Source organism: Cervus elaphus, chromosome 12 (assembly GCF_910594005.1).
Source record: "Cervus elaphus chromosome 12, mCerEla1.1, whole genome shotgun sequence".
Lineage (NCBI taxonomy): Eukaryota > Metazoa > Chordata > Mammalia > Artiodactyla > Cervidae > Cervus > Cervus elaphus.
This window is the reverse complement of record NC_057826.1, coordinates 42,480,412-42,503,774: the sequence shown is the minus strand read 5'-3', so window position 1 is coordinate 42,503,774 and position 23,363 is coordinate 42,480,412. Positions and strand designations below refer to the sequence as shown.

General features: G+C 48.7%; 1 protein-coding gene across 2 annotated transcripts in view; it reads right to left on the bottom strand.

Annotated features, from left to right (window-relative positions):
- GLDN (gliomedin) overlaps positions 1-23,363 on the bottom strand; it is a 56,535-nt gene that overhangs the window by 2,761 nt on the left and 30,411 nt on the right. Inside the window, exons 3-9 of one of the 2 annotated variants that reach the window (XM_043920557.1) lie at positions 19,935-19,952; positions 19,459-19,566; positions 9,228-9,365; positions 6,846-6,989; positions 3,296-3,379; positions 1,675-1,800; positions 527-677 (exon numbers count right to left, since the gene is read on the bottom strand). In XM_043920557.1, the coding sequence (XP_043776492.1) occupies positions 527-677; positions 1,675-1,800; positions 3,296-3,379; positions 6,846-6,989; positions 9,228-9,365; positions 19,459-19,566; positions 19,935-19,952 (769 nt within the window). The remainder of the gene's footprint in view (positions 1-526; positions 678-1,674; positions 1,801-3,295; positions 3,380-6,845; positions 6,990-9,227; positions 9,366-19,458; positions 19,567-19,934; positions 19,953-23,363) is intronic. The other variant, XM_043920558.1, reaches the window with a different exon arrangement.

Sequence of the window (23,363 nt, the reverse complement as noted above, 5' to 3'; positions counted from 1 at the left end):
CCTGGGTGGCCGCCTCTCCTGCCCATGGGAAAATGGAGGGCGCAGGGGAGGCGGCTTGGTGAGGGCTCTGTCAGGATGACAGAACCACCTAAGGCCTTGCAGTCTCTAGTCCTCAGAGATCTCAGCTGTGACATGAAATTCTTCACACCCAACAGTTTTCAGAACAAAACCGATTTGAGGGTGTGACACCTTCCTGCTAGAGGGAGGTCTAGATTCTGCTCTTTCTTTCCCAAAGGATGAGAAAGCTTCCGCCCCCTGTTGCTCCCGGCCTCCTTCTCCCTGGCCCTGACCTTTCACTTGGTTCCAGACCAGCAATAAATGCAGTGGGGCCCACTCCTCGTGGCCTGCGGTTCATTCAGTCAGCAAACCCTGACTGACCTCTGGCTGTGCGCCAGGCCCCGGGAACATAAAGAGGGTAGACCCACAGTCCCTTCCCCTAAGTAGCTGAAGTATGACTAAAGCGCCACACACAGTAGGTGCTTGCTGGGATGGGTGAAGAGGGGCAGCGGGGCCCTGAAGGACTCACCTCACGATGGTGTTGGAGCCTCCCTTGTGGTAGTAGAGAGAGTTGTTGTGAACAGTGTGACCACAGCCGTGGAAATAGTACGGGAGGTGGATGAGCGTGTAACTGCCGTTCCGCAGCGAGGGCTGGTCTTCAAATTCCTTCACCCTGATGCCTGTAGGAGGGAAGCCAGGGAAAGGCAGTCACAGCTTGGAGGTGAGTGGGGGAAGGAGGGGTAAAAGGATGGAAGGTGAGAGTCAGACATCCTGCAAGGGTCCTTGTCCAGTTTCAAGATCCCAGGCTCCCAAACCCTAAGGCCAATTCTCTTCCGTGGATTCCTGAATCATCTTTTGAACACAGTAATCAGAGTTGCCTTTGCTCCTCTCAGGAAAACGGTACCAGGCCCTCCCCTACAATTTTATCAACTTTTCTGTCAGACTGCCATAGGCCAGCATCGTGACGAGCACCTGTGCGGTCCCCTCCCACCACTGCACTCCAAGGGGGCCATGTTGGCTCAATGGCCTTGCTCTTCCCTTTAGAGTCACAGATTCCCTCTCAGCTGGTCATCTGGACAGTTACTACCAGCTGATGAGTAAGCCTGGATGAAACCAAAGTAGCATGTCTGAGCTATTGCTCTGACTAGTAGGCATGGCCAGGCCTCTTCTGGCATGGGGCCACTGCAATTCCTGACCACATCTGTTTGGGACAGTGTGGTGCAGTAGATCTTCAAGATGATACCTCACCCTCTCCCCTGGGCTCTCAGATACTGTGGTATCTGAGAAAAGTGGCCAAAAGGATTCTCCTTAAAGAAAGACAGCCTGTGCAAAAAAAAAAAAAATTGTCTCTGACATTTCTTCCTCATTATGGTTTCAGGGTTTCTTATGGTTTATCAGTCAGGATGCTATTTGTTTCTTCTTGGACACTTTGCCAAAGAGCTACAGTGGGGGTGCCCTGGTCATGTCCCTATTATCTGAACTGTGAGGTTTGTCACCAGTGTGCTCAACTGAGAAGAGCATTCTGCCCACTCATTTGGGCTTTCTAAAATAAAAAAAGCAATTCTGTTACACCAATGAGCAAGGATTTCAGACACAGAAACAGGATAAGCCTGAAGGAAGGCAACAGAGGAAAGAAAATTACAACAGAGATATGGATCATCTGCCAAATAAAAGCACCTGAGAAATGTTCAGTCACCCAGATGCGTTCATCACTCTTGTTAGCAGACTCTCTTATCCAAGTCCCAAACGTCTCTTTAACTTTCAACACTTGTATTGGATTTCCAATTGATGTGATCATGGATTCTATTAAAAGAAGAGAAAGTTACTCACCTCCCAGTTATGACTGTAACCTACAAATTGGCAGTTGCCACTGGGACTTGCCAGCTACCTCTACAAGGATTAAATCATGTGCTGATGCAGCTGCTGACTTTCCACATCCCCTGAAAGGAGCTAAGGGTGGACAGCAGAAATGAGGCACTCTGTCCTCAGTGGGGGTGGGAGTGGGGGGCTGGTAGAACAGGTCTTCAGATAGTTAGATATTTTCAGGAGCTGATTTTATGAGCCCAAGCCGAAGAATTGATGCTTTTGAACTGTGATGTTGGAGAAGACTCTCGAGAGTCCCTTGGACTGCAAGGAGATCCAACCAGTCAATCCTAAAGGAAATCAGTCCTGGATGTTCATTGGAAGGACTGATGCTGAAGCTGAAACTCCAATACTTAGGCTACTTGATACGAAGAACTGACTCATTGGAAAAGACCCTGATGCTGGGAAAGATTGAAGGCAGGAGGAGAAGAGGACGACAGAGGATGAGATGGTTGGATGGCATCACCGACTCAATGGACACGGGTTTGAGTAAACTCTGGGAGTTGGTGATGGACAGGGAAGCCTGGCATGGTGCTGTCCATGGGGTCATGAAGAGTCGGACACAACTGAGCAACTGAACTGAACTGAACTGAAGTCATGTATTTCTTCATAAGGTGGCTCAGACAGTAAGGAATCTGACTGCAATGTGGGAGACCCGGGTTCGATCCCTGGGTAAGGAGATCCCCTGGAGAAGGAAAAGGTAATCCACTCCAGTATTTTTGTCTGAGAATTCCATGGACAGAGGAGCCTGGTGGGCTACAGTCCATGGGGTCACAAAGAGTCAGACATGACTGAGAGACTTACACTTTCACTTTCTAAATATCTAGAAAAGCACCCAAATCCTTCATGGTGATGACTGCTCCATGTGACTTGCAGAAACCTTCTGCAAAAAACATGTGCTTGATTGCATGTACTTCTCCTTCACCAAAATCACATATATGTTGACCTTTCCCCCTACTGCTCTGGAGCAGTTTCTCTGAGCTACCTGAAATGCTTTCTCCTGGGCTATAGCCCTCATTTTGCAACAAAAGAAACATGACTCACAACTCTCACATTGTGCTGATTTTATTTTATTTTTTTAGTCCATATGACTTTAAGATATCTGATTTCTGAGTTTTAAAACAGGATGCTTTGGGACTTCCCTGATGGTCCAGTGGGTAATAACCTGCCTGCCAGTGCAGGGGACACAGGTTCGATCCCTGGTCCAGGAAGATGCCACATGCCGCAGAGCAACTAAGCCCGTGTACCACAACTACTGAAGCCCGTGCACCCAGAGCCTGTGCTCCGCAACAAGAGAAGGCACCACAGTGAGAAGTCCTCTTATCACAACTAGAGAGTAGCCCCCGCTCGTCGCAACCACAGAAAGCCTGTACACAGCAATGAAGACCCATGCACAAGTAATAAAAAAAATAAACAGGATGCTCTGTTTCTGTACCTGCTTCTGGGGAATGGTGTTCACTGACTTTCTCATCAGTTTTTCCAACCAAGGTATCATCATTTGGTACAGCACATGTCTCACCTAAAACAACAAAGACAATCAGAGCAAACGCAGTTGGCACAGTGAGGCGTGTATAACTTTATAACTGGTGCTTTCCGCCACCTCACTCCAGATTCGAGTTCCATAAGCATCCTTGGTTTTTGCTTGCTTGCTTTGAAGCACCAACTCATACGCTTCCAATTTTGTTTCCTCTGCCTGGTGAGTTCCCCACAAGCATTTCCTGACCATAGTTGCTAAGACTGGATGATCCCGAGAGGATGTCAGTAATAGGAAAATGTCACCTGAGTCAGCTATCCTAATCCTCAACAACCTGGGGGCGGGGTGGGGAGGAAGGCTTACTGACACGTTCCTGGCCACTCTGGGCAGGTGGGAATCTATCACAATTTGCATTTTCTGGAGGGATTTTCACTTTCAGTGAAGCTGATGGGGATGAGGGAGCAGCCTCATGATGGGGTGGCCCATTGCACCCTGTCTTCCTGAACTGCCAGGGAGCAGAGGAGGAGGGAGCCTAGAGACAGCCCAGACCAGAGAGGTCGGGGCCCCTTTCCCCTCCCCATTTCCCGTCTGTATTTTTCTGCTCGAAGACCTGTGGGATCCAGGCCCTTGAGGGGCACCTGATTCATAGTTGGTTTGAGGCTATGACTAAGCATAAATTCATCTTCCTTAGCAAATGGGCTGAGTTCAGACCTTTGGTGAAGAGGTGGCTCAGGTGTCAGAAGCAGGACAGAAGGTGCGGGTCGCGTGGCCAGTGTGGAGATGAGAGGGAACAGACCACCTGGCAGCAGGTCTCGGCAAATCGGGCTTTCTGGGAAAGGCCAGGACCCACTTCCCCAGGCAAATTCTGAGGGTTTCCCATCACCTTGTGCTTGCTAGATAGGAAGAAGCACCTCCACCGTCACTAGGGAAACGCACAGAATAAACTAGAGAGGTGTCTTTATCAGTAAAATAGGGAGGCTCTTCTCTAACCTTCCTTTAGCTGGATGAGCCCTGTCTCTCTGAAGCCCTTCTGCCATGGATGAGAGCGGTCTCAGGGCTGTTAGACTCCCCACACACAATCCTGCCTCTCGAGTTCCCACTTAGGGGCCTGGGCTTTGCACAGAGAGGGACAGAGAGACCCTCCCATTCTTAGTCTGAAGAAAAGGTCTCGTTAACTCGTGCAGGACCTACCCACCAGCTTCTAAAGCTGAGGGGGTGGGATGGGGTTAAAGAAGGAGCAGGAGTGAGGGTCGAGCTCAGATGCTGGATGCCGGGCAACCAGGACGCACTTCTGGGAGGCAGAGCAGAAGGAATCGGCCTCTCTTTTAAAGCAGTTTTCACAACCCTCAAGCCCACCCTCTCCCTGCCAACCAGCCTCTTAGCAGGCAGGCTAGGCTGGAGGGCACCTCTCCAGCACCCCCTCACTGTTGACAGAGCCTCTGGCAAGTCCGAATTCCACAGAAGCAGGGTCAGACTTCCCCTCCGCTCAGGGGAAAGTTCTGCTCAGCCTGTACCCCCAGGGAATCTGAACAAAGGGCTGATGCTAAGGGAGGGGGTGGTGTTGAATTAATAGCCTGCTCACAGCTGGGCAGGGTCATAATCAGGTTCCATTCACTGGGCGTGGTGGTGACATCTCTGAAAGCTCATATTCACCCACTCTGATAGCTGAGTGTGTTCCCTATCCCCCACCCAAACATCTTCCAGAAGGAACAATGTACCAGACAGAATGAAAGAATGTTTAGGAAAGTGGTGGAGAAATCCACAGCAAGTGAGAGAGAAATCCCAGTCAGGACCCTCTTCTCTGCTTGCCAGGAAGCCAGGCATCCAGGTGTGCCTCCTCATGGCCCAAGGTAGGGGAATAAGTCCCTGAACATCGCTGTGTGGAGAAGTTCTAGCAGCACCTGAGAAGGACTTTTCATTAACACGACCCTTGATTTCTTCTTAGCTCTCAACCCATGGCCACCCCTGTCACAACTGGCTGAAGAACAAGCCATCCAGGCCTGCCAGAGATCAGGTGCCCTTGCATTACTTTGCCAACAAAGGTCCATCTAGTCAAGGCTATGGTTTTCCCAGTAGTCATGTACGGATGTGAGAGTTGGACAATAAAGAAAGCCAAAGAATTGATACTTTTGGACTGTGGTGTTGGAGAAGACTCTTGAGAGTCCCTTGGACTGCAAGGAGATCCAACCAGTCCATCCTAAAGGAGATCAGTCCTGAATACTCATTGGAAGGACTGATGTTGAAGCTGAAACTCCAGTACTTTGGCCACCTGATGTGAAGAGCTGACTCATTTGAAAAGACCCTGATGCTGGGAAAGATTGAGGGAGGGAGGAGAAGGGGACGACAGAGGATGAGATGGTTGGAGGGCATCATCAACTCAATGGTCATGAGTTTGAGTAAACTCCGGGAGTTGGTCATTGACAGGGAGGCCTGGCGTGCTGCAGTCCATGGGGTCGCAAAGAATCGGACACGACTGAGCGACTGAACTGAACTGCCCTTTGTTGGCTTATTCTCAATGTGTGGATTTCTGTCTCCGAAAGGAAAATGTCCCAAGCAGTGGCTTTACAGGCAGGCACACTGGAGCTTGAATCCCAGCTGTTGCTTACTAATTGAGTGACCATGGACAGACTATGTAGCTCCCTGGGGTTTCAGCTTTGTATCTGTGAACTGGTCAGAATACGACTCCTATATCTTAGGGCTAGTGTAGAATTAAATGAACTGAGCACTTAGCCCTATGCCTACAACATCACTATCATTGCTAGCAAAGCTTAGAGGTGGTGATGGCAGTACTAGGGTATCTATGGGGAGTTAGACAATTTGAATTTCCTCATCGTCTCCATCTGTCACGCCCTCCATGCTCCTGAGATGGTGGAGCTGACAAGAAAGAGGAATAGACTGGTGATGGCTCAGCCTTTATAGAGAATCCACCTGCCAAATAGGAGACCTCAGTTTGATCCCTGGGTCAGGAAGATCCCCTGGAGAAGGGAATAGCTTCCAATTTGAATTTCCTCATCGTCTCCATCTGTCAAGCCCTCCATGCTCCAGAGATGGTGGAGCTGACAAGAAAGAGGAATAGACTGGTGATGGCTCAGCCTTTATAGAGAATCCACCTGCCAAATAGGAGACCTCAGTTTGATCCCTGGGTCAGGAAGATCCCCTGGAGAAGGGAATAGCTTCCCCCTCTACCAACCTCGCCTGGAGAATTCCATGGTAGAGCCTGGCAGGGTACAGTCCATGGGGTCGCAAAGACTTAGACACAATTGAGCGACTAGCTCAAGTGAAGGAAGAGGGATGAGGGCAGGAGGCAGGAGGCCCGATTCTAAACCTGCCACTGGTCCTTACCCCGGGCAGGCTGTTCAGGCCTCCCAGGTGGGTGGAGATGGGGAAGGAATACTCGCTTTGGGCCAAATCTCCCCTTATTTAAAACAATCTGGTCACAAAGTCTGGGTGAAGTCTGAGAGCTTGGGATCGTTAACTGAAGAGGTGGCTCCCTAGGGCAGGGGTGTGTGACCTGGGCACTGGCCGTTGAACATGTTAGGCTGCCGAGGGCCTTTTCTTCTGCTTCCAGGGGGACCCGGAGGACCCGGAGGGCCTGGGGGCCCAGGTGGGCCAGGTGGGCCAGGTGGGCCAGGTGGTCCTTGGTCACCTTTGGCACCTGGAGAAAGAGAGAAGCAGGGGTGGGAGTTGATTAGAGAGCTGTAAGCAGAGATGGGTTCCACACAAGGGAAAAGGAGATGGAGCCGCTCCAGGGAGGCTGGCCAAGTCCTGGACAGCGGTCCTCCAGCACTCACTCACACAGGGTCAAGGGAGCTCCCACAGAGTTTCAACTATGAGTTTCAACTGTGTGCCAGGAACTGTGCTGGGAATTTTAGAAATCTCCCCTTCGTCCCTCCCAAGTACTCTGTGAGACAGTACCAGCAGCTCCTCGGGTGACCCGGGTCCCAGGGAAGTTCAGGGCTTTGCCCCAGGTCACAGCTGGAGCAGAGCTGCACACCCCCCACCCCGCTCAGGGCTGTCTCACTCCTTAGCTCATCCTCTTTTTGTTGGCTAATATTGAGAGATCTCAACCCTGACTGTTTATTAGAATCACCCAAGGAGCTCAAATACAATTATAATGCCTGGACCCCATCCTAGATCACTTCATCAAAATGATGGGGAAGTTGGTCATCTGTAGTTTTTAAAACCTCCAAGGATGCTTCCAGGCATGAGAAATACTGCTCCGTGTTGTGGAAGAGATCAGGGGGCGGCTGTCCAGCTTTGTGACCTTGGGCAGGCAGTGTATCCCTCTGACACTGGTTCTTCATGTCCAGATTCTCAACTCCCTGCCCTGCCCTGTGAGAACCCACGGAGGTCACCAGAGTGAGTGCTCTGAGGTTTGGAGTACCTACACAGCAGCAGGTAGAGTCACTACACACTTCTAACTTCAGGTGGCCATGTGCGTACAGCCCTTTGCAGGGGCCTTTGGTTCTGCAATTTGCACAAAGATGCCGCTAGTCTGGGATATTCAGTCCTTTGGTTTTACACTCCTTTCCTGGGCTGACTGGTGATCTGAGATCTCTTTAGCTGCCTCTTCCCAGCCCCACCAAATAGGCCTTTACAGCTGCTTTAGAACTGAAGGGGCAAGCAGGGGTCACAGAGGCTGAGGGTGGTTCTAAGCCCCCAGCAGAAAAGGCAGAGATCATGGCAGATGTGGTCCAGCCCTCCTATTCCTTCTCTGCCCCCTGGCCAGAGGATGCACTGAGCTCTGGCCTGGTCTCTAGAATCAGAGTGCACTCAGGGATGCTGCTTTCCTGAATGCCTTGTGGTCACCCCCATTTGTTTGGTAATTAATATAGGGGAGTGTGATATTCTGGATGTGAAAATTTCCCATATAACTGAATATAACATGATCTTACAGTTTCAAAATATATTCATATATATATATATATATATATATATATGAATCCTGTCAAAACACCTCTTAAATTTTACATATTTTGCACACAACCTCCTTTTTTTGGAACGAGGCATGCTAAACCTAATTTGATTTTTCCTGGGTGCTTTGATCTTTACACAGTACCTGGTAAATGGCAGGTGCTCAAGAAATTTTAAAAACTGGATAGGACACTGAGTCAGGGTCACTGTCCTGAACATCTATCATCCTGGCTTCTTGAGGACAGATATCATGTCTTACTCATTTTCATATTTCCAGTTTCAGCTGTTATAGCAAAGTCCCTAATTCATAAATGGTGTTCTCTGATATTCAAAAGTGCTTATTGAACACACGAATAGGATAGTTATGCTTTTATAGTACAAATGGTCCCCAAAGTAAAGTGCTTTTAAAAATTCTGCCTCTTCCTCCTCCATGACAATCAGCTGTCACTTACTCTTTCGGCCATGTCATTGCCTTTCTGAGGCTTGCTGTGCCACAGACACCAATTACCTGCTTTTAACCTGGGCTGGAAACCAGATAAAGAAGATCAGCAACCATGTCTGCCTCAATCCTATGGTAAGAATCTTAGGATAAGGGTCTGAAGATGGCCTGAGATCAACTCTGAAGCTTGTACTTTCTATCTGTTGTCCTCTGAAATATCTCACTTCTCTTCTTCTGGATTGCACTGGATTTAACAGATATTTGGGAAAAGGAAGCTTCCTTCATCCTAAATCCATCCAGCCATGGCATAGTGCTTTACCTCAACTACTTATGCTTAGATCTCAGATTTGGTCTTACCAACATTGGGCTTACACATGGTTTTCTCCTTGTCAAAAGCACAGGACTCTAAAACATGCTACGAAACAGACAGGCATCTAGGGCAGATAAGGAGAGATGACCCAGAGCAGCCTTGGTACAAGAAACCAGGATGGTCTCTGGGCCCATTCACCCCAGGAGAAGACCGCAGCACCAGCCCCTTACCTGCGGGGAGCACATCATTGGACACGTCCCCTTTGTCTCCCTTGTCACCCTTCTGCCCTGCTGGGCCCTCATTTCCAGGCAAGCCCAGCTCACCAGGGTCTCCCTTTTCCCCTGGAGTTCCTGTGGCTCCAGGTGGCCCTGAGGGGGGAAAAAAAAAAGATTTATGAGCCCCTTGTGCAGGAAATTCTGGTATACTACCTTGTAATACTGTGCTTTGTGGTTTTAAGGTGAAGCAGCTTCAGAAACCAAATACACAACACTTCATAATCATTTTAGGACAGCAGCGAGGTATAAATTCATGAAAGAATATAATTCTAGGTAGTTCTGTTGAATTTTTTTAGGGACATTTTGCTGGGCCGACAGGTTGGAGAAAGGAGTGAACCCCAAGAGGGACAGTCACAGTGAGAGCAGAAAGAAGGGGAGGCCTCATCAGAAATCTGCCCTCCCCACCCCAGCAGGGAGGGCTGGGCACTCGGAGGACTTTGTTAGGCCCTTGAACAGTGGATGTTGTCATCTGCATTATCTGGTGTATCCCTCACAATACTGGCATGGTAGGCTGGTCAGTTTTCCTTACTCTCACGTGGTAGAAATTGGAAATAAGGCCTACAGGGTTTACAACTGAGGCTGCTAAGTGAGCAGCAAAAAATCTTGATTCCAGCTCCAACACCCTTTTCTGTGACATTTGGATGCAAAATGTTTTTAAGCAAAATAGCAAAACAGGTCACACTGCTTTAGGACAGGCATTATGAGGGATGGAGATAGCGTGAACAACAGGTAATGGACAAAATCTCTGTCTCTGCTCGCAGGGAGACATCCTTACAGGAACTGCAGTCCTACTAGGAGTAGTCAAGATCAGGCAGTGACTCATCGCAGCATTGGAAAATGGGCAGCACAGCATTCTGATGCCTGGGAGAAAGGAAGCCGATATCTCATGCATCATATGATGCCCCAAATCATAGCAGCTTCCACACAGCAGCTTCGCTGAGCTGAGGAGACAAAAAAGTAGAGTTTGGGGAGATAAAAGTGGCTGGGACTCATGGGACAGAATATGAGAGAGGAGGTCATTGTGTAGAAAGAGCTCTAGTGAACTTCAGAGGGGTTTCCTCAAGTCTTTTGGCAGAGTAACAGTCTGTACAAGGTAAAAGCCTACCAGACAGGGAGAAGAATCAACAGAAAGCCCCTCTCAGAGCTTGCACAGGGAAGGGTCCTCATGCCCGCCAGTCAAAGCAGAGGGATCTCAGAAAAGAGCAGGCTGTGAGGCAGAGTCCTTGGAAAGACCTGTCTTAGTAGTGAGGCTAAATTAGCCCAACAGTCGAGGCTGCTGTGGAGCTATCGTGACAAACCTTAAAAATACAGAGCAGTAAGGGAGAAAAGGAAAGATATTCCCATTTGAATGCACAGTTCCAAAGAATAGCCAGGAGAGATAAAAAAAGCCTTCCTCAGCGATCAATGCAAAGAAACAGAGGAAAACAACAGAATGGGAAAGACTAGAGATCTCTTCAAGAAAATCAGAGATACCAAGGGAACATTTCATGCAAAAATGGGCTCAATAAAGGACAGAAATGGTATGGACCTAACAGAAGCAGAAGATATTAAGAAGAGGTGGCAAGAATACACAGAAGAATTGTACAAAAAAGATCTTCACGACCCAGATAATCACAATGCTGTGATCACTCACCTAGAGCCAGACATCCTGGAATGTGAAGTCAAGTGGGCCTTAGAAAGCATCACTACGAACAAAGCTAGTGGAGGTGATGGAATTCCAGTTGAGCTATTTCAAATCCTGAAAGATGATGCTGTGAAAGTACTGCACTCAATATGCCAGCAAATTTGGAAAACTCAGCAGTGGCCACAAGACTGGAAAAGGTCAGTTTTCATTCCAATCCCCAAGAAAGGCAATCCCAAAGAATGCTCAAACTACCATACAATTGCACTCATCTCACACGCTAGTAAAGTAATGCTGAAAATTCTCCAAGCCAGGCTTCAGCAATACGTGAACTGAGAACTTCCAGATGTTCAAGCTGGTCTTAGAAAAGGCAGAGGAACCAGAGATCAAATTGCCAATATCCGCTGGATCACTGAAAAAGCAAGAGAGTTCCAGAAAAACATCTATTTCTGCTTTATTGACTACACCAAGCCTTCGACTGTGTGGATCACAATAAACTGTGGAAAATTCTGAAGGAGATGGGAATACCAGACCACCTGACCTGCCTCTTGAGAAACCTGTATGCAGGTCAGGAAGCAACAGTTAGAACTGGACATGGGACAACAGACTGGTTCCAAAGAGGAAAAGGAGTACGTCAAGGCTGTATATTGTCACCCTGCTTATTTAACTTATATGCAGAGTACATCATGGAAACGCTGGTCTGGAAGAAGCACAAGCTGGAATCAAGATTGCCGGGAGAAATATCAATAACCTCAGATATGCAGATGACACCACCCTTATGGCAGAAAGTGAAGAAGAACTAAAAAGCCTCTTGATGAAAGTGAAAGAGGAGAGTGAAAAAGTTGGCTTAAAGCTCAACAGTCAGAAAACTAAGATCATGGCATCTGGTCCCATCACCTCATGGGAAATAGATGGGGAGACAGTGGAAACAGTGTCAGACTTTATTTTTTTTTGGCTCCAAAATCACTGCAGATGGTGACTGCAGCCATGAAATTAAAAGACGCTCACTCCTTGGAAGGAAAGTTTTGACCAACCTAGATGGCATATTAAAAAGCAGAGACATTACTTTGCCAACAAAGGTCCGTCTGGTCAAGGCTATGGTTTTTCCAGTGGTCATGTATGGATGTAGAGTTGGACTGTGAAGAAAGCTGAGAACCGAAGAATCGATGCTTTTGAACTATGGTGTTGGAGAAGACTCTTGAGAGTCCCTTGGACTGCAAGGAGATCCAACCAGTCCATCCTGAAGGAGATAAGTCCTGGGTGTTCATTGGAAGGACTGATGCTGAAGCTGAAACTCCAATAATTTGGCTACCTCATGTGAAGAGCTGACTCATTGGAAAAGACCCTGATGCTGGGAGGGATTGGGGGCAGGAGGAGAAGGGGACAACAGAGGATGAGATAGCTGGATGGCATCACCAACTTGATGGGCATGAGTTTGAGTAAACTCCAGGAGTTTGTGATGGACAGGGAGGCCTGGCATGCTGCGATTCATGGGGTCGCAGAGAGTCGGACACGACTGAGTGACTGAACTGAACTGAACTGAACTGAAGCAGCTTAACTGCCTGCCAGGATAGAATTCAAAATCTGAATCATTTAGTCAATGTAATATAGCATATTAATAATTTAAGCAAGGAAAAAATTATGTGATCATCTTGATGGATATAGAAAAGACATTTGATAAAATTCAACACCTATTCTGAATAAAAATTCTCATCACACTAGGAATAGAAGGAAATGTCCTCAATATGAAAAAGGGCATCTATGAAAAGAACCTGCAGCTAACATCATCTCCGGAGCTTCCCTGGTGACTCAGATAGGAAAGAATTCTCCTGCCAGTGTAGGAGACTCGGGAATGATCCCCAGGTTGGGAAGATCCCTGGGAGGAGGGCATGGCTACCCACTTCAGTATTCTTGCCATGGACAGAGGAGCCTGGTGGGCTACAGTCCATGGGGTCACAAAGAATCGGACATGACTGAGTGACTAAACAACAACAACATCCCTAATAATGAAAGACTAAATGCTTTCCCCCTAAGATCAGGAACAAGACAATGGTACCTATTCTTGTCACTTTAAATAAAGCACAATAAAGCAAAGGAAAAGAAACAGAGGCAAACAGATTGGAGAGGGATGAATTAAAACTGTCTTTATATATGATATGATTATTTATGTAGAAAATTTATTAAAAAGCTGCTAGAACTTACGAGCACCTAGGGATACTAAGTGGGAAAGTGATTGCTTACTATGTGCAAAGGTATTGCCAGATATGGATGAATTAATACGATATCCCATTGCAGGCATTGTTTGTTCATTTTGACAAGAGCCTCCTGGAGATATCACTCAACAGAGATATTTTTCAAAGGGGCAGAGATTTCAGGCAACAGAGAATAGCCAGAGGCACATTTCAGTGAAAAACTTCAGTTTCTCTCAACCTCTATAACCAACAGCCCTTAGGATTCATTGCTTTTTCTAATTATGTGGCCAATCCCAAGCCCCTTCTTAAAGGTTCTGGCTGAGTGACTGCCCCACCAGCTTGGCCAGACCCCATTCACCAACTGTCATTCCATGACATTGCAACTGTCCTCCCTCCAGATTTAAAACCAATTCTGATCCCCACCCTCAACTTCCTACCAGCTACACAGGATTCTGATATAACCATCCCAAGAGAATCATAGAATTTCAGATAGGAGGGCACCTTAGAGGTCATCTAGATTAGCCTCCCATCCAACCCTGAACACCTCTCAACCCCACCTGATTGGCTCTTCTCAAGCCCTTGCAGCAATGGGGAGGATATTATTAATAAATCATGTCACACCACAGATGGTGCTGGAATACCCTGCACTGCCATCCTAGCCCATTATTCCCTAAAATGTGCAACTCGCACTCCTAGCACCTTTTCTCTATGCCAAGGGAGTGATAAGCTCTTTCAGATTCAAAGGCACCTATACAGACCATCCCAAGGAAGACAGCAGTGTATGAAAGAACCTGAAAGTGTTAAAAAACGCAACAAACAGGGAAACATTTGCTCAATTTCTGCCAGTGGAATTGCTGGGGACACAGTGGAAGAGCGTGTGAAGAAGAGCAAGGGCAGCCCCTGCAGTGTGGGTACTGGAGGCTCTGCCATGGAGTCAGTCACATGGTTGAGGGGGTGGGCAGGTCCCACAGTGCATCTCTCACACCACACTGAGATCCCATGGCTGTGGGTCACCTCTGCCCACAGTTATCAGGACATCTTTCTGGAAAGCGGTTCACTCATTGAAAAGCCCTTAATCAGGGTCCCTCTGCACGAGCGGACGTTCTTTTGTCAGTATTTTAAATAGGCAATTTGGCACATTATCTGAAGGACACAAAAGATGAGAACGTTGCCATAGAGTCCAGCCAGCACAATGCACCAGAAAATAACTGACACCTTCGAAAGGTGTCGTGTGACTCACATTCAGCAGTGCTCAGGGAAATGGTATCTTCTAGTTACTCGAGGGTTTTCTTTTTCAGGCATTTATTCTAGTCACAAAGAGCCTTTGGCATCATCATTCGATTTCCTCTTCTTTTATTCCTTCCTTTTATGCATTTTCCCCCTTTCTCAAAAAGGCCAGGTGTGAAACAGAACATTCTCACAGCTGTCATAATGCACAGGGGCTGGTGTTTAATGCTCAGGATATTAAGGACTTTTGCTCATGGGTGTATTCTGACGCTCAGCTGTGTGTGCACATGATCACTTTTAAGCTTTCTTCAAGAAAGGGGAGGGGACGTTTTGTCTATGTACAGTCTTTGCTGCCTCCACAAACTTTTCCCTCTTCTTGGTTGGTGCAACCACCTTGGCCATGACCTGGCCATGGTGTGCAGAAGTATAACACCATCTCATCACATTCGCTGTCAGAGGAGCCAGATGTGGCACTGTCTGTCTGCCTTCCCCAACTTGGCCATGGGCAGGGACACTGTTAAACACTGAGTGGCCTGGATCAGGGCAGTGTCTGTCCCATGACTGCTGGCAGGCTTAGAGTCAGCACATTCTGCTGGAGAAGAAAGGCCAGACTCTGTTTGCCTTGCTCGGGTGCTGGGTGTGGCTTTCTGCTGTTTTCCTTTCCCGTCGGCAGTGCCCCCTCAAAACAAGTCATTTTCCCAGCTTTAGAGTCTGGGGTTGTGTGATCAACTGGGGTCAACGCCATCATCTTCATCGCAAGGGGGTGAAGGAGGACATCTTATTTTTGGCAGCACCATCTGTCACCCACTGAGGTGGAGGAGATGGGAGCTGAGGGTGTTATACAAAACCCAGACCCAAAGCTGGGATGAATAAGGAGGAGGATGTTTATTTCTGTTTTCATGGGGACTCAATTTTTAGAGAAAACACTGAAGCATTAACTCTCGAGTGAGAAAGTGAGAGGCAGATGGAAAGAAAGAAAATGCTTGGTTTTGAGGCATAGCACGTCAAACTTCGGAAAAGACGCTGTTTGCAAAACGGACGACGTTTAAGTCCAATTCTCTCTAAGTCTAAGTTGATGTTTTCAAATAAATGTAGGCATTTCCACTGAGATTTCCTTCCCCACCCTTTGAAACAACACTACCACCTAATATCTAAAACTAATGCAGCACTTGCTCTGTGTCAGGCCCTATTCTAGGCACTTTATATATATGTGTATACATATATATAAATTTAAATATATATATAAATTTAATCTTCCTGAAAACACTATTACTATTCTCATTTTCCAGTTAAGGAAACAGGGCGATTAAGTAACTTGCCCAAGTGCATGCAGCTAGTAAGCAGAAGAGCTGGGATCCAAACCAAGACTTTACACTCTGATTCTGGCCTATTCCACTCTTGTTTTTAGCATTCCTAAAATCAGAAAGTGAGGGTTAGCTTCATATTTCAATATCCTGGAAACAACTGTTGGTCTGGAGCTCTAAACTCTGGTCTCATTAGGTTAGTCTTCTTCTCTAGAGCCCGCAGTGGCTCCTGGCTGCCTCCTGCAGACACAGAGCTGAAACCCCTGCTGCCTCCCCACCCCATCATCCTCACCTGGGGCCCTTCTCATAGGCAGGGCCAGCTTCCCGATCAGTTCCTTCAAGTAGGGCCTTTCCCTTCTCTCCTTGCAGTGCCCTCCCCATTTCCCCTCTATTTATTTCCAAGGTGTGGATCACACGTCTCTTTCTTGTCCTTTACACTTAGCTGTACGGTACAACCCATCCTCTATACAGGATCCTGTTTGTCCATTATCTGCACAATTAAGTTCAGATTTTTCTTCTGGCAGCATCCCCTGCTGTACAGTATAAAGCATCTTCATATCAGAATAACCAGTTACAGAATTCATGCTGTATATAAACTCTATCTTCTCTTTCAACAGGACTGCAAGCCCTTATGGACAGAAACCATGTCCTACTATTCTCATTCCTTCATTCTTCACTCATCAGTTCTTTACTGAGCCTTAGCTGGGGCTGGCTGAGAGCTGTGTCAAATAACAGGATACACAGGTACAGTCTCTCCTTCACAGACAAACACTGGAGCAGACTACTTCAAAACTGGAAGCCACCTTAGAGTTGTCGGAAGCCCTGCTCCTCAGTGTACAGGTGAGGAGACCCAGGCCCTCGAAGCCAGTCAGAGCTCAAGGCAGGTGCTCCCAGGACACCTTTCCTGGCTCCCTGCTGCTTGCAGAGCAGGGATAATTCTTTCTGCCTCACACGTGGGTACTTGATGAACTGTGCGTCCTGCCTGTGTCCTGTGGGCCTCTCTGAGGGGCTGGCGCCCTCCCACCCTCCTGGTGAGACTCACAATGAGGCTCAGCAACATCCTTAGGCAATTAATAGCGCGAGCTCCCAGTGCCCGGGCTTTCTTCCCCCTGCCCCTGCTCTGTAGCACCTCCGGCAAAGCCTCCTGGACTCAACCCTCAACCCAGCCTGAAAGTGTTCAGTGCTGTCGTGTTTAAGAGCATGGGTCCAGGAGTCAAGACCTGGAGTCAAGCCTGCCTCTTATGCTTATTAGCTTTTGGACATGGGGCATGTTATGTCCACTAGTCCAACAATGACTTGATTGCCTGCCTTCACTGGGTGCACCAGGCTCCAGAGCCTGGCTCTCATGGACCTCACATTCTCCCTGGGTGGCCAGACCATCAGTATATCAGTGAGCAACATGAGGACAGGATTTCAGGGAGAGATCTATGCTTCGGAAGAGAGCAGGGGATGTAACGGCTGGTGAGACAGGGGCCAGACACGGAGGCCAGGGGCGATCTTGAGGAGGAGGAGGAGGTGATGTATCAGCTGCGACTGCTCCAGGGGAAGAATGGGCTGGGGCACAGTGGTGCACAGGCCCTGGTACAGAGGGCCCGGGCCTGTTTGGAAAATGGAAAGATGAGACTTCTCCATCTGGGAAAAATAAGGCCAGCAAAGATCCCCATCTCATGGGGCTGTTGTGAAGACTCAATGAGGTAAATGTAGAGAGGACTTGGTAGAGTGCCTGACAGTGAATGTCAGCTATTAAAATATACCATTGTTCAGAGATCACTGCTAGAGGGCATAGCCTAACCCAGTCCTATCTCTGTGGAACACGGGCTCTTTAGCCTGTTTCTGGAAACAGCACTTGTTGTTCCCTCTTTCTGGAAGGCATGCCCACTCCTCCCTTCTCCCAACCCTGCCTGCCAAACCACTAAAGATCCTGGAGCTCTCTGCTGACATGATGGCCCCTCCTTCTTCATGGCCATGACCCTGGCCCTGAGGGTCACATCCTGCATGTGGCTGGCGGAGAGACCCAGACCACCATGCAGAAGGCTCTGGAAGGGCCTGGCCCCTGCCTCCCACCTCACCTGGCTGTACGCCCCCTCCCCTAGCTGCCCCAGCAGGGCCTTGGCAGGTGTGTGCACCCCACTTGGGCCTTGCCTTGTGGGCACCCCACAAGGGTCTGCCTTGCCCTTGTCCCTCAGGTCTGACCTCAGACATTACCTCTTGACCCTCCTTCTCTGCCCTGCTTATAACACACTGTTCTTTCCTTTCTGCACCTCATACCGTGATTACAGATGTATCTGATTGTTGACTTTATGTCTGCCTCCCCACCAAAGACAGAAAGTTCCACAATACAATAGGGGCTGCATCTATTTTGTTTCCGCACTAGCACTGGGAAACCTCTCAATAAATGCCTGCTGACGAATGTTCCCACCCTCTCCTAGGGATCCTCCTGCTGCTCAGCCTGTCCTTGGCCTCCTTTGCTGGCTCCTCCCTTCTACTTGGTCACTAGATACTGCTGCTCCTCCTGGATGGGCCCAGGCTCTCCTCTTGGGTGGCTCCCTCCCGAAGGGGCTGGGCCCATGGCCCAAAAGCCCATGGCCTCGGGTGACTCCCTAAGGTACATCTCGAGCCCCAGGGTCTCCTCTGACTGCTGACCTGCATCTTCAAGGCCCTCTGACACCTCCTCCTGGACATTTCAAGGCATTTCAAACTGAGCACATCCCATTAGGACCTAAGTCGGTCCAGGGCTCTCCATCTTAGGGAAGAGCTGTCAGGCAGGAGGAAGACCTTGGGGTCAGCCTTGGTGTTTCCCTCCCCCTTCCTACTTAGATTTGCCTTCCCCAAGTACTACTGATTTTATCCCCAAAATATTAGTCAGCTCATCAACCTTTGCACACCCCACCTGCATCCCCTCTGCCTGCCTGGTGAGTAGCCTCTGCACTGTCTCCCTGTCTTGGCTCCTATGCTTGCTCTAGTTTGTCCGCCCCCAGCAGGGGTATCACAGAAAGGCAGATCTGATCATGTCACTCTCCTCCTTAAAACCCCTCTGTGGCTTCTCATGGCTCCCAGAACAAAGCCAGTTCTTCTCTGCGGTCCTGCCAGCTCTGGCCCCTCCTCCCACCCCCTGCAATTACGCTGGTCTCTGGGTGGGATGAGAATGCATCCTGGGCCCAGGAAGGGAGCAGGGGAGGGCATTCACAGCCCCGGGGCTTTGGCAGGGTGGAGGGAAAGCACAGCCCTTGCTCTCCAGTCAGACAGTCCAGGCTAGAGTCTGAGCTGGTCGAGGGCTGAGCCATGCTCCCAACAGCCCGTCCACAGAGCTAGGCTTTTCACAGCCTCCTCCCTTCCCTCCTGCAGCCTCCCTTGTGTGGCTGCCCAGGTAGGTATGCAGGGCAAGGGGCCGAGTACAAACCCTGGTTCTTAAAATGCCCAGAGCTAACCTGATTTGACTGTGTTACCTCTCTGGTGTCAACTTGAGCACATTCACCTCTCATCCTCTCTGTCAGCTACCCTGGCTAGGGCAGGAACTGACTGTTGAAAGAACTTGGGGTACCGGTACAGACACTCTTGCCCCTTCCATCTGTCTGTTTGCGTCAGAGCAAGCAGAGGAGTGGACATCAGTTCCCAGAAACACTGATTCTCCCAGTCAGCCTGGACATACACCGTCATCAAGGTTGGACCAAAAAGGAGGCCCTTATTGCCCCAGAACACAGCAGCTTCCAGGCAACATTTAACCAGCCTTGCATTCAGAGATGCAGCACTTTTCCCCACTGCACCAGCTTTGGCTCATCCAAAATGCAATGGTGGAGACAAAAAAACCAAGGGATTTAATTAGAAAAACTGTGCCTAAATACCCATTTTTCCTCTTTTTCCATTGGCTCCTTTTTCGCCTTTTGGGCCCTGGGGACCAGGCTGTCCATCTGATCCGTTGTGTCCTGGTAATCCACTGACTCCGGGAGGCCCTGCATCAAAACACAGGGAACGGGAACACTGAAAAATATTTTCACTGAAGTTAACGTTATTTCCTTTAGCCAGTGAGACTGGCCAGGCATCAAGGCCTCTCCCAGAGCGTCCCCTGCTTCTTCCTTTCCTTCCCCACCTTCCCCACCACCCCCCAAAGCAGAGACTGGTAGGGAGTGGTGATGGCAGGCTCTCAAGTGGGAGGGAGCAGGAGAGCTGGTGACTAGGGTAGAGAGAAGGTGGGGACACAGCTGTAGTCAAGACTGCCTCCGGACTGTCCCCCTTCCCTGCCTCAGTCCCTTCTGAGGGATCCTGGGGAGCCAGCCACCCACATCCTCCCCGCAAACTCAGAATATCTATAGGTTCTTACCTGCTGGGCCAGGTGGTCCTACAACAGAAGAAAAATTTAGATGATAAACCACAGATGGAAGTAAGCTAAGTTAACTCCCGAACCCAAAGAACAAAGAGCATTTTCCCCCTCTTAAAACATACTGATCATCTATGGGCCCTAAGGAATTGCCCTGTGCCTTTTATTTAGAACTCAGTATATTTGCCCAAAGAGCCTTAAAAACAATTAGACAAATCCCCATAGCCCAATCAAACTCACTTTTGCTCAAGTTCTAGTGCACTAAGAATAATTTCTAAGTGGCTTCACCATAGACTCCAAAGTCACCTTGATTACATAGGTTTGGTGACCACGTGGTGGACCCTACTGCAGCTGTGTGCAGCTAGGTGTCAGGAAGTGCTGCATTTGCAGGGCTGAGAGCCAGCTGTCCTGGGAGCAGCCCCGAATGCACTCATCCAGACAGCCTGTCTCCTCTGGGCCACCCAGGGGAGTTGAGACCAGAAGCTGGTTTGCTGGGTTTCTATTTTGTTGCACAAAATTGCCTGAGAAAACCTGAGGGCTCAGATCAGGTAACAAATACCTTTCTTCCTTTGTAATCACTCTAAAAAGGATCTAAGGTGTTCAGGTGAATCATTTACACATAATCTAGCACAATAAATTGCTCCACAAACAGTCTTAGTGTCAATTATTCCACTTAATAAGCACTCACACAGACCAGTCAGGTTGCAGCATGAACAGCTGAGGGTCTTTTGTTTCTCTGACCACACAGACAATCACCAATATTGGAGTGGGTGCATACAGACTCACTTGCTTCAGTCATGTCTGATTCTTTGCAACCCCATGGACTGTAGCCCACTAGGCTACTCCATGGAATTCTCCAGGCAAGAATACTGGAGTAGGTTGCCATGCCCTTCTCCAATTGGAGTGAGCAGGTCTGTCTAAAGATCCAAGTCCTGTGAATTTTCAGAAAACCACCATTTACGAAGCACTTACTGTGTACACCAAAATCTACCCATAGAAACCTTGGGACTTGCCTGGTGGTCCAGTGGTTAAGAATCCACCTAATAATGCAGGGGACATAGGTTCAGTCCCTGGTCTGGGAAGATCCCACATTCCTCAGCGCAACTAAGCCTGTGCAATGCACCTACTGAGCCTACACACCCTGGAGCCCATGTCCTGCAACAAGAGAAGCCACTGCAAGGAGAAGCCCATGAACCCAACAGCAGGGAAGAGTAGCTCCTCCTTGCAGCAACTAGAGAAAGCCAGTGTGCATCAATGAAGACTCAGTGCAGCCAAAAAAATTAATAAAGAAAATAATTTTTTTAAAAAAGAAATCTTGGTTTTTCAATCTGTTGTGTTTACAATTGAACTGAGGAAGGTGAATACTCTGAAACCACCGTGAGATATGAGGGAGCAACAGAGAAGCAGCCACAGAGGTGCTGGGACAGTCTGGGCAAAGGGCAATCTGAGCAGGACTGCAGAGAGGATAAGTCTTGAGTTGTAGCTCTGAAGACCCAGGGGGCCTGAGACAGCTGCAGGGGTGAGGCCTGCGCACCCCTGCACAAGACCGGCTGGAGCAAAGGTCCAGGGGTGAGAGAGAGGGGGGAAACTGGCCCAGCTGGAGTGTGTTGGATGAGGCCGGGGTACTTGGCGGAGGGATGCGCAGCAACACTTGAAGGCCTGGTGGTGGGGCATAGACAGTATCTGCAAGGCAGCGCGGAACCACAGTAGAGTTTTAAGAAGGGAAGATGACACTGAAATCAGTGCGCGTTTGCGATCCTTTCTGTCGATGGAATACAACTAGGGAATGAGATGAGAGAAGGAGAGAAAGAGGTGGGGGTGGGGGTGGGGAGGAGAACATATCCAGAGGATGTTTGTAGTTAAAACTTGGGACAAGGTTGAAGATAAATGTGGTTGGTGACTGGAGCGTTCTAGAGGGAGCTAGAAATGCGAGAGGTGTTTTCAGCAGAAGAACGGGCAGGACTCCATGTCTGGTTGGAGGCTAAACAGGAGGCCTCTCAAGATGATTCGGAGCCTGGATATTGATGAGCCTATTTGACAGACACGAAAACTTTCAAAAGAGCAAGTGTTTGATGGTATGCTTTATATACACACACACACACACACACACACACATATATAGTCCTATTTTGTTCAAAAATGATTTGCTGAAAATGGCACGGCATTTTCTAGGATCAGGGTAGCCTGTAGTCACACCACCCGATGGCCCCACACACGCCCTGGTAAGGACGCAATGTGGACTTTCCATAGCTGTCAGACAGAAATCAATCAACAGTCAATCCGGACTGCAGATAAAGCCTAATTCAGATGTGCAGGTTGGTAGAAAAAAGGTGAACAAGCAAGAATCAACTGTATATAGTAGGTTGCAAGAGTTCTCGGGATAGTTCATTTCCATGCAAAGGAGTATTAGAGAGAGGTCCTGACCGGAGCTGTATACTTAGGGCACGTTAGTTAGGGCCAAGGATGTTGCTATGATGAGGTGCTTAGATTAGGGTTTACTGACCCTGACCCGACGTCCTTGACATCCTACGGCTACAGTTCTTAGTCACTTGAGGCCTAGAGTCAACTAGAATGCTTGTAAAGATACAGTAACCTGGGACCAATCTGGAGATTCTAATCCAGTTTGAATTAGCATGAGGCCCGGGAACCTGCATTTTTACCAAGCACCACAAGTTACTGGTGTGCAGGTGGTCCTGGGTCCCCTGGACCTGATGTGAAAGTTTTGTGGGAAAAGAATCAGTCACTATCCTTACAGGGGTTCCTGACCCTAGGAAGACTGGGAGCTACTAGCCTTGGGGTAACAGTGAAATATCTGAGCCAAATCTGGGGATGCAGAGAGGGGGACACACCCTACCTGGAGGGAGGCAGGTGACAGAAGCAGCAGCAGGAAAGAGAGAGAGAGTGCTCTGCAGATGGAAGAGCAAGGTCAACCCAGCAGGTCTCATGCATGCGTGCATGCTCAGTTGTGTCTGACTCTTTGTGACCTCAAGAACTGTAGCCTGCCAGGCTGCTCTGTACATGGGACTTTATGGGCAAGAATCCTGGAGTGGGTTGCCATTTCCATCTCCAGGGGATGATCCTGGCCCAGGGGTCGAACTCACATCTCCTGCGCCCCCTACATTGGCAGGCAGATTCTTTAACACTGCACCACCTGTGAAGCCCATGCTTAGGCCTTGAAACTAGAGAATTTCAGAAGAGAAAGGATGACAGTTTCAAAGAGTTCAGGAGCGGAATGATGGTGATTGTCCTGGGGTCCCCAGGATGCCAACAGAGCTGCTCATGGCCCCTCACCCCCAGAAGAAGCCCCAAATATGAGTCATTATAATAATGTCAGATGTCAAATAACATGTGCCAACTAGCCACTAGAAAACTGTCTTGCAGGATGTTTTCTCAGCTCCTGACCCTTGTCCCCTTCTGGAATAACAGACCCTC